This window comes from Armigeres subalbatus, chromosome 2 (assembly GCF_024139115.2).
Source record: "Armigeres subalbatus isolate Guangzhou_Male chromosome 2, GZ_Asu_2, whole genome shotgun sequence".
NCBI lineage: Eukaryota > Metazoa > Arthropoda > Insecta > Diptera > Culicidae > Armigeres > Armigeres subalbatus.
Genome location: NC_085140.1, coordinates 35,837,335 through 35,853,842, shown reverse-complemented (window position 1 = coordinate 35,853,842; position 16,508 = coordinate 35,837,335). Strand labels below are relative to the sequence as shown.

General features: G+C 42.1%; 2 protein-coding genes across 6 annotated transcripts in view; one reads left to right on the top strand and one right to left on the bottom strand.

Annotated features, from left to right (window-relative positions):
* The window catches only part of LOC134214232 (leucine-rich repeat-containing protein 40-like), a 125,432-nt gene that overhangs the window by 31,632 nt on the left and 77,292 nt on the right, over positions 1-16,508 (bottom strand). Inside the window, exon 1 of one of the 4 annotated variants that reach the window (XM_062693640.1) lies at positions 5,020-5,107. The exons of the other annotated variants lie outside the window; for them this stretch is intronic. Within the exon in view, the coding sequence (XP_062549624.1) occupies positions 5,020-5,030 (11 nt within the window). The 5' untranslated portion in view covers positions 5,031-5,107. Of the gene's footprint in view, positions 1-5,019; positions 5,108-16,508 lie in introns of those variants that run through there. 4 annotated transcript variants of the gene reach the window in all.
* LOC134214229 (lysozyme c-1-like) lies at positions 5,502-16,273 on the top strand. 2 transcript variants are annotated; one of them, XM_062693632.1, is made up of 3 exons: positions 5,502-5,824; positions 15,613-15,930; positions 16,003-16,273. In XM_062693632.1, the coding sequence occupies exons 2-3, from the start codon at positions 15,630-15,632 to the stop codon at positions 16,140-16,142; spliced, it is 441 nt and encodes a 146-aa protein (XP_062549616.1). In that variant the 5' UTR covers positions 5,502-5,824; positions 15,613-15,629; the 3' UTR covers positions 16,143-16,273. The 2 variants fall into 2 exon arrangements, with proteins under 2 accessions (XP_062549616.1, XP_062549617.1); XM_062693633.1 differs by lacking the exon at positions 5,502-5,824 and adding an exon at positions 7,591-7,768.

The window sequence follows — 16,508 nt, the reverse complement described above, 5'->3', positions numbered from 1 at the left end:
AAATACCTCATCAACAAGTAAATTAAAAAAATATATTATTTATTAGTATTACAAGTACTTAATGGATAATGGACAATTCCTTGAGATTTTCAAGTTTTTTCAGGGTTTTGTGAGTAATTGTTATCTAAATCGAGCGTATGATCTTAACTTTCCTAACTAATACTAATGCTAAAAGATGCAGCGCATTCTAATTATCACTGTTAGTTTCTTGAGAAAGGTTCGGTAAAACTATTAGATTTCAAGAAGAGGTAACTAAAAGTTGAATAAGAAAGAACTTTGCATTCTTTCGGATGGATTTTAGAAACTCCGCATACTATTTAATTCTCTAAACTCCTATTGTCGCTGCAGCAATGAAACCAGTGAAAATGTCTCAGTAGGCGTGAAACAGACCTACTGAGAGAAAAGATGTGTTAAATGTTCCTATGTGTTAACTTGTTAATTTGTTTTTTTTTTAACTAAATTGAAAATTAACGACCAATAAGTTGTATTGGGATGTAAAACTGATTTTTTTTAAATCATCCTAGAAGTTATTCTAACAGAAAAGAAACGTTAGTTTGTTGTGGTTAGATCGCCGTTTGAAAGCTCGTAGGAATTGTCAGGCCACTGAATTCAAAGCTGGCGAAAAGAGTTTAACTAACTAATTTATTCAATATTTAGTTTATAATGTATTCTAGGTTCGAAGCGAATCAAAAAGTCCTTCAAAAATCAGGATCGTACTTCACATTCTATTTACGGTTGGCTCAACACCTATGGTTTTCTTTTAGAAATCCTACGAGATTTCTAGATTTTTGTAACAGGGCTGAGCATCGATGAACATCATTTGAAATATTTAAGTCGTCCATTACATTTATATCTATTAGACCAACAATATACATCAGTTGAATCGAGCGAAAATGGTGAACTTTCTGTGTTATGAGTGTTAAAATAGAAATGTTTGAAAAAAAGTAAGCCCCCCCTAGAATTTTTCACTAGTTACGCCAATGGGTTTGAGATTGGTTTTGGATTGCTTCAGATTGGGATTTTGTTTCGATAATTCCATGCAAATCCGTCAGTTATCTCTTACACAAAACTGAGCTTTGTATATTGCATCGTAATGGATTACAACGGAAATGTAGACTTTATGATGTAAGACTTAGATTACTATAGGATTGGACTGATGTTATAAATGTATTGGATTTAGGTTTTATGTAAAATTATCGCTAATGCTTTCGATTCGAACTCTAAGCAAAGTTTGTTTGTACTCTTATTAGTATCTAGGCGTCTTCTTGATTAACATTGGAATTGTTTTAATTTCAACTTTGAGATGAATATGAACAGTATTTTGAATGATGTAATCTATGTAGATTGTGTTTGATGAATTTCGGATTGATATTTAATACTCTTCGTTTAAGATTACGACTAGTTTACATTGGATTCTAATGGATTCTTCCGAAATAAATTTTAGTTGTTTTATAAGAATAGTGGAATGTGTTGTTTAAGTGGAATGGCGTCACTTATCATAAAATGAATTAGTACTATTTCATTCAATGCCACCAAATTGGTATCTCTACAGATATGTATTTTGACCTCAGTTTCTCGCACTTGCCTCGGCTCGAGTGAATACAAAATGATAAGAATGAATATTAATAGAATTCATGAGGTTTTCCTTATTCAGGATATAAGAATTCATATTGTTTTGGTTAAAAACAAAACAAAAAATGAATCAAAGTATATTGAGTTTGAACAAGTGGATAACAAATATTAATTAATGAGTGCATTTATATGGAACGTATATAATATGTTTCTCATTATATGATTTTTATTATTAACTAAGTCTCAAGAGTGGAGAAGGGGCGATTGTAGAGTCTAGGTGCATGAGTGCATGATTCATGGTTGCGTTGATACATCGTCAGACTTACATTAGCTAGAAAAGGATGAATGATTCAAAACGTACATAGGTGCGTTCCAATGCGGATGTTCAAATTAATGGGAGAGGTAATGCTGCATGTTGTGGAAGATACATGTACATTCAGGTTTAAGGTTTTGATTTGAAAATTTATTGGCGTTAACCACTTTCCTTCCATCGGGCTCTAATCCACGAGCCTCAGTACGCTAAACTGGTGCTTTTAACCAACTAAGCTACAAAGGACCTCCAACGTAGCCTAAAAAAGTTGAGAAATATTTTCATCGATAAATTTCCCAGACCGGGCTAACAGTTGAACCCAGCCTTCTTCAGCATAATCTTGCTTGGTAGCCACGCATCTTCCCTCACGGCTAAGGAAGGCCTCCCAGAATATGTAGAAGTAGTTTTCGAAATTTCAATTGCCCCTTACATATCCTTTATTATACCTGACAGACGGGCCAGATATAATGAAGGGATTATCTCATCTCTTTAGTTTGTTACGGATAGACTTTTTTTGAATAAACCTTTTTTTTCTTTCTTTCGCTTTATACCGAGAAAATATATTCATTTAAATATGGCATTATATCCTCCCTTCGTTTTGTACCGGGCAGACGCATCCATTTATAGAAGCATTACCCTTTCCTTCGCCTTATACCTGGCAGATACGTTCTTATATGGTTTTATCAACTCTTTTCGCCTTATACTGGGCATACGCATTCATTAAAAGAATTCATTAACCCTTTCTTATTGCGTATTTCGCCTTATGTCAAACAGACGGGTTATTTTAAAGAACCCTTTATCTCCTCCTTTCACCTTATAATGGGTAGATGTTACCATTTAAAGAAGGCATTACCTCTTCCTCCGAGTTATGCCGGAGAGGCGCATCAATTTAAAGAAAGCATTACCCTTCTCTCCACCTTATACCGAGCAGACGCGTTCTTTTAAAGAAGGTATTATCAACTTCATTCGCCTTATACCAGACAGATGCATCCATTTAAAGAAGGCGTTACCTTTCCCATCGCTTTGTACCGGGCAGACGCATTCTTTTAAAAAAGGGACTATCAACTCGTTTTGCCTTAGGGTCTGTTCACAAATTACGTAACGCAAAAATCCGAGTTGTTGACCCCCTCCCTCCCCCTCGTAACAAAAAGTAACATTTTTAGTACCCCCTCCCTCCCCCATGTAACGCGTAACTGTGTTTTTTCCCTTCTCTGAAGCATTTGGGTTTTGGTATTTTTTAACACTGTTAGAATAGGGACGGCACATGATTAAAAATCAAGGATATCAAGAATGCAGCTAGTAAAAACGAAAATAGAATTTGCGATCATGACCATTGACGTTTACAGTTTTGCGGAACTGTGGTGTCGAGAAATACACTATTCGCTTGGTATTTTTACGCATATCAGTCCCGCTATGTCAGCATGCTTGATTTCGATAATGACTAATATACGATAATGATAAACAGCGATTACTTCAATTAGTGATTAAAAAAAGACATTAAAAAAAAAATATTCGCGTTATGCGTAACATTTGGTAGTACCAACCCCCTCCCCCACCTTTTAGTGTAACAAAGTATAACACAAGTTGGACCTCCCCCTCCCCCCAGAAGCGTTACGTAATTTGTGAACAGACCCTTACCGGACAGATGCATCCAGACATCCAGACAGATGCTTTATTTTTTCCCTTTGCTTTATACCGGGAAGACGCGTTCCTTTCCCTTTGGCATTATCAACTCCTTTCACCTTATACCGGGCGAACGCATTCATTTAAAGTAGGCATTATCTTTTCCCTTTACTTAATAACGGGCAGAAGCGTTCATTCATAGAAGGGACTAACTCCTTCCTTTTCTTTATACCGTCTACTCGCGGTTATGTTCAAACATTACCTATTGCTTTTTTCCTTAAAGCTTGCGATGTATGGACGGTTGGTGGAAAACATAATTATCTATCTCCAGCGTAAATTTTGTCCAAATGAATTGTGGTATTTCTTGCTAATCGACTTTTTATTTCAAAAATCATTTTTTTAAGTGCATTACTCCATTTGGAATTTTTCAAATATTTTTATTCGAAGATTTGCCTGTAGCGGGCTTGGTAGTCATATGGCTACTGCTTCTGCCTCATACGCAGGAGGTCGTGGGTTCAATCCCAGGTCCGTTCCATTCTCGTACTTTGTATCTTTCTCTTTATTTCTCATGTTCTAGCAATCGCTAGAACTGGAAATGGACTTTTCCATATCGTTTCCATTGCTATTCCTATACCTTCAACTTGAGTATTCTAACAGTAATCTACTAGAATTGGAAATGAACTATAGAGCTCGTTTCCTACATCCAATTAGAAATTCCATCAGTTACCTTCTCCTATCTATCATATTGGCAGCTCGTTAACCAAGACGGACCTCTGCCTCTCCAACCTAACCCAGAAATTCCAACAAATTCCGCATGAACTCGTGGCAAGTGCAGAGGTATATTCGGCTTGCAGTGGGCGAGTGATTGCATCATCATTCCTCCCCCTTCCCTATATTGACTTGCATTCTGACGTGGCAGGCGCCAGTATGACCTAACAAATGAGATCACCAGTACTTGTACATTGAAGATGTGAGCAAACATCTGTTGGTTCCCTGTGCAAGAACAGCTGATCTGGTCATAATGGAGTAGCAACTACGAGCAGTCAATCAAGCTCAAGCTCAAGCTCAAGCTATTTTTATTCGAAGATTTGCCTGATTTTGCGATTGTCACCCATACAAAACTTTTTTGTAGGACCTAACATTTTTCAGCTATATTCATTTGAAAAAAATCGGTAAAAAAGAAGTTTGGCCCTTTCCAAAAGATGGTCCATGGCTTTTTGTTACAAAGTCTACACTGCCGTTATACGCATAACTGTCCCATGTACATGGGAGTCCCAGCAAACGTGGGACAAATATGCGTATGACGGCAGTACATGTCCAGAAAGATTCATTGAATTCTGAGAGGGTGCTGCCAACATTAAATTTTGTTCGAGTTGTCGCGAGATCCCGCGAAAAGTGATGGACATTTCTCATATAGAGTTGGTCCTAATTAAAAATGATAACGATGGACACTTAAATACGGTTAGTAGATGCAACTTTATCGCGAGCAAACAATAAACCAATAAAACATTTACATCAAAAACATCTTCCACAAATCAAACAGTCCTCCAGTGCTCAACCGAACAATCGAACCACTAAACTAGATCACAAACTAGACTATCGCCAAGACCAACCGATTGCTCTCCCAACCCAAGTATCACTCATCACTTTTTTGTTGTTGCTGATAGTCGCCGCGATCAACAAACCACGAACACTCGCCTAAGCGATCACAAGATTCTCCCAACCGCTCTGCTCTGCCTACACCAAATTGCGCATGAGATTCGACTTTATTACTCGCGTCACTACGCCATCCATCGCGCTACCTACCAGCGCAGCGCAGGTTTGTTTTGCGGCGCCGGACACGTTTTTGCTTTTTCCGAATCGAGGTAAAATTCAAACAGGGAAGGGTGCGCGCGATGGTGATGATGGTGGTGTAGAACCCAGTGAGAGAGCCGCTTGTATGAGGCGGAGCGCTGATAGGCGGTGGATTACATCGACTCGGTTGCCGCCGCGCGTAAAGCCATTATCATGTTCACTTTCGTTCGGACAAGCGGTGGCCACTTCTGGACGGTCTCGTGTCGTCTTTGTCAAAGCGTTCGTGGTTGTAATTAGTCGTGCTTTCTAGTGGATCACGTTAGTATCACCGGCAATAATAGTTAGTTCTAACCGGCAATTGGTTCTAGGAGGAGACTCACTCTTAAAGTGAAAAATGTTTCGATTTCAAATAAATATCAATGGAAATTGAGGATCACTATTCAGAAGACGTGTAATTAGCGGTTGGAGCAGAGCTGAACGCTCAGAACTTCCATAGTGCGCGCGAACTAGCTTTTTTCAATATTGGTAAGTGATCATTATGAATGCAAAGTTCAACTAAACGATGAACTTACACTGACCAGCAGTGACGTGACAGAAAAAGTGGAAATCCCAATTGGAATACAATAAAAAAAAATAGTCGGTTCGGGTCGTATGAAATGTAAATTCAAGTTGGTGGTTGAGTACTTTTAATGTAATTAGTGCTTGGAAGAGGCAAAGTCTAAATGTTGCCTTTTGTGTATCAAACTGCAAATAGGATTAATCCCACAATTAGTGTGTCATTCGCAAAAACATATATATACATAGGGAGAAGCGCTGTTTCTGTAGTAGCTATTGTGCTTCGCTATAATTCTCTGAAACAGTTGTACCGCCATTATTTGTAGTTTTTATTCATTCATTTATTCTTTTAATTCTGTCACTTGTTTTCAACCATGTGCCAGAGATCAGATCGTTGTCGAAAACACTTGTGCTAACCCTATATGTCGTAATTTAGTCAGTCTTGTGGATGATGAAAAAACACGTATACACGCCTTGTTGCCAGTGCTTTCAAGGTAAATCGCAAAAACGAAACAAATAGACAGACTACGCGATCGCCAAACGGGAGACTTAGAAACAAAACAAAGACGAAGTGATATTCAAAGAGCGGTGGTTTTGGTGCGTGTGTATCTTATGAATGATTAGGGATAAACAACTGTAGGGGATTTATCTATTAATGATCTCTAGCATGCGTATGATATGTAATGTATTTTTTCTGCTACATGTAAATTATCAAATATTGATATACCTACATTATAAAACATGATTGATATAAAATCATGATACTGAAACTTATATTCATTTTAGAGTGAAATTTTCGTTTTATAGGTTGCTAACAATCTCACCCAACCAGCGACTGTTCTTCTTCTTCTTCTTCTGATTGGCATTACATCCCCACACTGGGACAGAGCCGCCTCGCAGCTTAGTGTTCATTAAGCACTTCCACAGTTATCAACTGCGAGGTTTCTAAGCCAGGCAGTGTTGTCCTACACTCAGGGCAAAAAATTCTGCTCTTTGATTTTACTCCATCTAAACGATTTTATAGCCTAAACTAAATTATTCCAACTAATAGAGGGATATTTGAATTTTTTAAATGTCATTGTCAACTGTCAAAAAAATGCACGCCAGAGCCACAGGAGCGCGCGCACTGAAAATACACTGGAGTGTTTTCACTGGAGTGTATTTTCAGCGCGCACGCTCCTGTGGCTCTGGCGTGCATTTTTTTTTGACAGTTTGACATGACATTTATAAAATTCAACTATCCCTCTATTAGTTGAACATACCTAGTTAAGGCTATAAAATCGTTTAGATGGAGTAAAATCAAAGAGCACACTGAAAATAATCCACACGATTTAACTTAATGTTCCTATTCGATAAATTTATTTGATATCAACATATGATTATTGATATAGTTTCCCACGTTTTTCGAATGTTTTACCTGCACATACTAGTGTAATTCACATTAAATTTATGAACAACTCTATTTTGACGCCGTTCATAAAAAATCCACCATACTTTCAAGTGAAACTGTAACGAATTCGCACCAAGTGCAGCGCCACATTATTCGAACGTGTTTGACGTTTGAATGTTGCAACAAACTGCAGTCAATTTTTTCTTTCATTCAAAATGGCTGACAGGCAACGAGAGATGGAAAATTTGCACCAAGAAGCCTCAAACGACGAAATAAACTTGTCTGTGGATCTAGTTAATCTGCTCACCGGAAGTTTTATATACTTTTTTGGTTCTAGTTGATATATTAATTACATATAATTCCAGTATATGGTGTATAGTTTGCTGATGCCTCGTCAGTATAGGTTCAGCTTGGAATCACATCGGATATTGGCACAGAGACGCAAGTAATATCAGCGACGGAAGACGCATTCTCCGATGACCAGAACCCGGTTGACGAATCCAGTCAGCTACAGAGTTACAGTGGTGAGATAAATCAAAAACAAAACAAAACGGAACAAAATGTTTCTAATCTATATACATAAAAATGAATTTCTGTCTGTCTGTACCTTATAGACTCCGAAACTACTGAACCGATCGGCGTGAAAATTTGTATGTAGAGGTTTTTTGGGCCGGGGAAGGTTCTTAAGATAGTTTGAGACCCCTCCCTCTTTTGGAAAGGGGGGTTCCCATACAAATGAAACAGAAATTTCTGCACATCTCGAGAACTAAGCAGCGAATAAATCAACTTTAGGCGAAACAAAGTTCGTCGGGTCTGCTAGTGTTAAATATTTTCAGGAAAATTTCATTGATACCGGTGAATCAACGGTTGAGAGTCTCGTTGACGGCGATTCCTCCGGAGTTAATTCAACCCCTTTTGATAAACTACATTAGTTGTACATGCCATGCTGTATTATGCTGTAATAAATAAGTTAAATTAAAATGCTTAAACACCAAAACGCTTTTGTGTAAATCATTTCCTGTGTTGTTTGCTAGTTACCCCCTTTTTAATCTTGTGGTTGGAAATAAGATAATAGATTTCCAAAATTGTTTCACTTTCAATTTCATGATAATTACATTTGAATTTCCGATATGAATGGCTATGACATCTGTCAATTTTAACTATCGATTTCAATTATCAAACACGTTACATCGATATGCGAACCTTTACCAATCAAACTTGGATCATACACTTTGTATTGACGTGTAAGGCTAGTGGATAACACATGACTGACAAGTAGTGAAGAATCATATGTGAAACACGTGACTTTATGGTTTGAAATCCTTTCAGTGCAGAATTTTTTGCACTGAGTGTAGGACAACACTGAAGCCAGGTTACCATTTTTGCATTCGTATATCATGAGGCTAGCATGATGATACTTTTATGCCCAGGGAAGTCGAGACAATTTCCAATCCGAAAATTGCCTAGACCGGCACTGGGAATCGAACCCAGCCACCCTCAGCATGGTCTTGCTTTGTAGCCGCGCGTCTTACCGCAAGCCTAAGGAAGGCCCCAGCGACTGTTAGATTTTCTAACAATTCTGTATAAGAATCAATCAAAACCTGTATAAGAACTGGCCATATGTGAAATTGTTAGATTCTTATACGAAAAATGTAAACTCACAAACAAATGTTGTAAGAAAAGCTTGGAAAAATGTAAGGTCTCATTCTCATACAATATTCGTATAATAATCTAGCATTTCCACTTATGCCCAGTTCTTATACAGGTTTTGGCAGAATTGAAAGAAAACCTTACAATCATCGGTTGGGTGCGCTTATCACCAGCCTCGTAGTCTTCGGATGGTTCACACATCATTTTCCACCTGATCGGTCCGATATAGCTTGATATGCCTTGACCACACAGATTTTTCACGCGTTTGGAATTTATTAATTTGTCGGTTAACCTGAACTTTCATTTTGATTTTTTGTGATTTTTTCCGTGAGGTAACTCATTGTTTCATTGACGCTAGAGATCTTAATCAACTACAGTAATATCCCGATTTTATCACCCCCCTAGGGAATTTTGGGGTGATAAAATAGGGCATGTGACAAAACCGGAAAAAAAATTATTTTCAATTTTTTAATTTATTTTACAAATATGAATCAGTTTATGCCTTGGAAAGACAAAATACGTGAACGGTACTCGTTATTTCTTGTTGAAAATGCTTACAAAAACCTTCGCAGGTACTGAAAAGTTATTCATAGAAAATTCCAGGCGGTAAAATTTATTTCAAGAAAATCATTGTTGTTTGCGGTATTATTTACGAAAATAAAAAGAACGACTAAAATTTTTGGGGTGACAAAATCGGATCGAAAACGTGACAAAATCGGGACGTGATAAAATCGGGTCGAAAACGTGATAAAATCGGGGGTAGACAAAATCGGGGAGTGACAAAACTTGGGTGTACTCTTCGGATGACAGTTGAGAACCATTTTCATCCGGTTACGGTCTGACATTCTGATTACGTGCCTGGCCCACCACAGTTGTCCAATTTTCGCAGTATGAACGATAAATCGCTTTCTCAACAGCTTGTTTGATTCACCTTCTTCATGTACCGTATCATCTTCCACACTCAGAGGCCTTGGCGAAACCATTGATGAACGTTTTTTTCTTTGTAAGGAAATTAAAATCTACAGGCGGTGCACAAGAAACATGACACATAAAAGTCAATATGCAGAGAATGCAGAGAAACCCGCTTAGAATTTAAAAAAAAATTGTTATTTTTTTTCTTTTGTAAATATTGCATCCATATACAGGGCCCAAGCGCCACAAGCTTCACGGAGTTATGAATATTTCTTTGTCCAAAACAGCACTGCCAGATTAGAAATCTTCCTGCTAACTCTGGCTAGACAATCCAAGATGACTGAATCATGAAATTGACATACTGCAGCACCTCTGTATTAGGTTCTTTTTTTATATAAGGGGATGAAGGCAAATCTGCATACAGACACCTGAAATTATCACTCAGGGAGTGGGGTTGGCGCAGAAGGCAGAAGGCCAGCCCGCCGGACCCACTAAACCCTACCAAGCAAGAGAAGGTTACTTGAGTTACCCTCTCTACTAATACCCTGGTTCCCCAGGAACTGCCTCCCAGCATTACTTCTGGGGGATAGGCAGTACTTAATGTACTCGCTCATTCACACTCACACAGGTACTCATCCCGTATGAGTCTTACTTGGGTGCTCTCTCTAACACACCCTCTGACACATCCTGACACTCTTTCTGACACACCATATGAGCCTTACTTGGATGCTCACCACTGACATACCATGTGAGTCTAACTTGGGTGCTCAGCTCACCCTTCACGCACCATGTGAGTCTAACTTGGATGCTCACCCTACCACCGAATTCACGCTCTAGCACACAAATCTGAGCCTTATTTGGGTGCTCACTCTAGCATACCCTGCCACTCCTCCTGACACATACTCTGACACACCATGTGAGACTTACTTAGGTTCTCACTTCTGACATGCCATGCGAGTCTGACTTGGGTGCTCACCTCTAACATGCCACGCGAGTCTGACTTGGATGCTCACTCTACTCATCTCTTTTTTTTTGCCTTTCTCGTATACTAAGTATACGTAAAGGCTATATGTTCACTCCAAAAACAAACTTTTTATAGAAGGCTCGGAGACCCATAGTGTTATATACCAATCGACTCAGCTCGACGAATTGAGGTGATGTCTGTGTGTGTGTGCGTGTGTGTGTGTGTGTGTATGTGTGTGTGTATGTGCGCACCAAAAGAGCAAAAAGTTTAGCTCACTTTTTTGCACTTACCCTCAACCAATTTACTCACAACAGGTTGCATTCGACGCATTATACTGCCCCATTATTTCCTATTGAAAATTGGACGGATCGGACAATAGGCTTGGTAGTTATGGCCAAAATACTATTTTTTACCGCACGAGAAAGGCATCATCACCGCTAGGTGGATTAATCTGGGTTCTTCTTCCTAAGCAATGGAGGGGGAATCTGCTCAACAGACATCCTGGGTTATTCAGGAAGTGCTGGGTTAGGGGACACCTCCAACAGCAAACGAGGGAGGCAGGACTTCATCCCCGACCCGCTAAACCGTTTCCATTGCCGCCAAGCCTTCGGTACAACCAGAAAGTAATGCTTCAAAGGGGGGCCAGTGCACAACGCACCCTCGAGGTATGCTGCGTGTCCTTGCAGCATCGAACATCGTGATTCGCTTTTTTAGAAGAACACCATGGTATCGTGCCAGCGCATTGCCAGCTTTTCAGGTGGCCTTACCACGCCCTATGTCCTTGGAAGGTGGGAAGGGTCGACTTCGCGCCTGCTTCCCTCTGCACGACTGGTATCAAGAATGATGATGCCGCGTGCACCCCAAATTGACCTCTCTGCGATAGGGCCTATTCGCCAACACACAGAGGGACTTGCCGACGCGGTGCTTACGCTTGCCCCAGCCTTGACGAGGACCCCTTTCCATCCTCGAGCTCGGAACCCGCCCGGTTGACCGACGCCGCGAAAGCGACGATACCATGTTGTTCTTCGCGCGGACACTTGTTCGATTAAAGGGTCGAGTTCGACCACAAGGCACCGGTATGACCCATGAAGCCGACTCCGAACCCTTGCACCACCTCTTATTTGCGCCTGAACTACCCATTCCTCGAGTCCACGCGCCACCTTCTGTGTAGCTCCGAGACGATTTGGACGATAGCCGATAAAACGGCGTTCCAGCCAACTTCATCTTTACACATCCTCCGGACTAGGTTGTCCGAGGTAGTGTCCAGACCACATGTGGTCACGCATTGTGCGAAAACGCGGGCACACGAACAACACGTGTTCCGCCGTTTCCTCTAAACCTGCGCACATCGGACACTCGGGCGAGGCCGAGTGTCCAAACCGGTGTAGGTACTGTCTGAAGCAACAATGGCCTGTAAGGACCTGGGTCAGGTGGAAAGTGATTTCCCCATGGCACCTCTTGTCCCACGTACCTATCTCCGGCATCAACCTATGTGTTCATCTACCCTTAGTGGAACTATCCCACGCACGCTGCCATTTGACCATTGAGGCCAACCTGACAGTCCTACGGATGCATCTCGTGCCGCGCATTTCGAAGCACATGAGCCTATACGTACTTTATAATTTCGTTCTGTAGCAGTTAATACGCAGGGCCGTGCCCCAAGCAGGCCCCCCATATCTCAGTATGGACAGAGCGACGCTAGCCAGAAGCTTGAGCTTGCTATCATAAACCGCAGAGCTATTGGACATCATCCGGGACAATGCCAATATAGCTGTGGAGGCACGCTTGCAGGCGTAATTGACGTGACTACCAAAGGTGAGCTTATCGTCGATCATTACCCCCAAGAGTTTGATGGAGCGTTCAGAGGTGACCGCGCAGTTGCCTGCCCATATCACCGCTTGTTGCTCCGACTTTCGGTTGTTAACAACAACCACCTCAGTCTTGTGATGAGCCAGTTCTAACTTCCTGGAACTCATCCACTCCTCCACAATTGCGATCGAGTGGGCTGCAGTCAACTCCACCTCTTCGATCGATTCGCCGTAGACCTCCAGCGTAATATCGTCAGCAAAGCCGACGATTACCACGCCCACCGGGAACTTCAACCTCAAGACACCGTCGTACATGACGTTCCATAACACCGGACCCAGTATGGAACCTTGCGGAACCCCTGAGGTTATGTTAACGCACTTCCGACCCGCCTCCGTGTCGTATACCAGTACTCGATTCTGGAAGTAGCTTCTGAGAATCTTGTACAGGTACTCGGGAATTCCAAGACGCAGGAGCGCATCTGCAATAGCTGCCCAACTGGCACTATTGAAAGTATTCCTCACGTCGAGAGTCACTACTGCACAATAGCGAACTCCCTCCTCTTAGGCTGGATAACTATCTCCGCGGATTTGGTAACCGACAAGATAGCGTCTACGGTCGACTTACCCTTTCGGAAGCCAAACTGGTTACTTGATAGACCATCCGCACCCTACTACTATCCGCACCCACACTACTCATCTCTGCCATGCCTCGAGGTGTCGATAGCGATAGGTACCAACAGTTCTACGCTACGACCCTCCTATCTCGGCATATGCAGTCCATACTAACACCTTTGCGGTCACTCTTCTGCCATGCCTCGTGGTGGCGACTGCGGTTGCCACCCGCTGCGACACTCTTACCTCGACATGTGCAACCTCTCATTCACTTCCCCGCGCTCAGCCTGTTTTCGCTCAAACTAACCAATCACAAGTTAGTCATGCTTGTCGATTGCTGCTCGGCGCGCCAGATTCTCTGCAAGCTGCAGGGAATCTGAGTGGTTGCAGTCGAAACTGCGTTCTACTACTCCACCGCTTGGCACATCCTCTAGATAAGGGTATCCGGGGTTGTGTCCCGACCGCAAAAGTCTAGCATAGCTCTTCTTTCGACGTCGAAACGAGGACATACGAACAGTGTGTGCTCTGCAGTTTCGTCAAAACCTGGGCAGTCAGGGCAGACGGGGCTCTCCGCGTGCCCAAACCTGTGGAGGTACTACCGGAAGCAGCCATGGCCTGACAGAAATTGTGTCAGATAGAAGTGATCTTCCTCATGGGGTCTCTCCACCGAGCTCGATATATTAGGTATCAGCCGGTGGGTCCACCTACCTTTAGAAGAGTTATCCCACTCGCGCTGCCATCTGGCAACCGAAGTCACCCTGATGCGTTCGCGGGCTCCTCTGGTGCCACGTAGCTCGAAACACTCCTCGTCTTCCCGGATGACCAGCCCGACTGGCATCATGCTCGCAATCACGCAAGCTGCATCGTGTGATATCGTGCGGTAGGCAGATATCACTCTGAGACACATTAAGCGGTACGTGCTCTCCAGCTTCCGCAGGTAACTGGTTACCCCCAGAGCTCTCGCCCAGGATGGGCCGCCGTACCTAAGAATAGATACGGCAACGCCTGCCAGTAGCCTACGTCTACTGGCACACACCTTGGAACTGTTGGACATCATCCTCGATAATGCCGCAACAGCAGTCGTAGCCCTCTTGCACGCGTAGTCGACATGGCTGGCGAAGGTCAACTTGTCGTCTATTAAGACCCCGACGAGCTTCAAACTCCGCTTTGATGCGATCGCGACTTCATCCACGTGAAACACTGCATGTTGAACCGACTTGCGGTTGTTGACGATAACCACCTCCGTCTTATGTTGAGCGAGCTGCAGGCCTCTAGCGCTCATCCAATCCTCCACCGTGCTGATCGCGTGTGCTGCGGTCAGTTCTACCTCGGAAATTGACTGCCCGTAGACCTCCAAGGTTACGTCATCTGCGAAACCGACGATCTTAACACCAGGAGGGAACTCTAGCTTCAGAACCCCGTCATACATAAGGTTCCATAGTACCGGGCCCAGTATTGAACCTTGCGGAACTCCAATCAACTACTCCCGTTCATCTGAAGATGTTAAAAACCAACCAGTCCCCACTTTGAGGGAAGTCAAGAACGCCATCCAATAGCTCGAGAACAATAAAGCTGGTAAGCATTGTATTAGCGTTGAACGCATTAAGATGTACTTTGGAACGCTCTACCACGGACCAGGTGTTCGCTGTACGTCAGATAGGGCAGAAATCCCGCTTTTCAATCAATCGAGACCAACAATAGCAGTAAATGCATTTCTGAAAGGGTTATAAAAGGAATCCTTACGAAAATGTGAATGCCAAGTACAACCTATCGTATGCCTCTAGACATATTTGAAAGCATTTAGGTGACCGACTCACTTGTCGGTTTGTGTTTGTTGATTTTTAAAATAACAAATGGTAAATAAAATGGTTGGTTTTGGAAAATTTAAAATCTATTAACCCTTAGATATTATTGATTTTTGTATGTCTACCAACCACGTGCACAAGAGTTCAAAACAAAGAACACCCAGGCACGCTCTTGGTCCATAATTTGTGCCATGCATCCAGGGCCGGATTTAGCCGGAAGGGGGCCCCGGGGCCGACTGTATGTGAGGGCCCCAAAATTTACTAAAAAGGTTGGTTTTGGTACATAAGATTTGTGGGGGCCACGAAAACACACCGCCCCCCCCCCCCCCCTCCCCCCAATAAATCCGGCCATGCATGCATCACTGATTTCCTGGAAAATTCAGTTGCTCTATTCTGCGTCAATAGTACATTGCCGTCTATGATATTGGTAATACCTTCAATGATATGAGGTCTTGAAGAATTGTAAACGATTTTTTCTAAACTTTAAACGGCCAACGTAACCTTATTGTTACTTTCATACCTTATTGTTGATTCGATTATTAAAGCATACCTGAAATGAGAAAAAAAAAGTTTGTATTCTATTAACCATCTATATCATATGACTTCTTTTCTTACAGAATAACTAATTAAAACAATGATCGGCCATAACCAAAAGATATTCTACGGCGCAAGCCTGCTGCTGCTACTAATCGCCGCATTAGGCGAGGCCAAAGTTTACTCCAAATGTGATCTGGCCAAGGAATTGGGCAAAAACGGAATTTCCCGCACGTTCTACGGTAACTGGATTTGTCTGGCCAATGCCGAGAGCGGCATGGATACCACCAAAGTAACGCGGCTTCCGAACCAAACCGCCAGCTATGGGATCTTTCAAATCAACAGTAAGCAATGGTGCCGTCCCGGTCGTAAGGCTGGTGTGTGTAATATGAAGTGTGAAGGTGGGTGATCATCAGGGTTTTTAGAAGGAGTGCTAATTATTTAACATTTCCGTTTTTTCCATATTTGTGTAGATTTTCTGGATGACGACATCACTAACGACATAGAGTGCGTCAAGCTCATCCAGAGTCGGCTAGGATTCAATGGCTGGGCCGTTTGGGTGAAGAAGTGCAAGGGAAAAGAACTGCCCAACATTTCGAACTGTAACCTTTAGACTATGTGAGCAATACCGGCCACGGATGGCAAACGAATGTGATACAACTGAGTTTTTCAAATGAAACATCACTCTCCACTGTACATTAATTCAGGAGAATAAACACAAGACTATACTTAATCAACCTTGCAAATAACGTCAGCTGTTGGTTTGATATGTAATGGAAAGAAACGGCTTCTCGCCTATGCTGAACAAGTCTTTCCTTTTGCGGCAGCGCTAAAGAGACCGTAACCTGAAATGGTAACTCATAAACTTGAAAGACTAAGGGTAAACAGTCCACGCTTGGTAGTCACTCGAGGGTTCACACGACAAGCCCGATAAAGTCGATAAGGTAAATCTTTTTCTTTTGTTTACTATGCTGTTCCT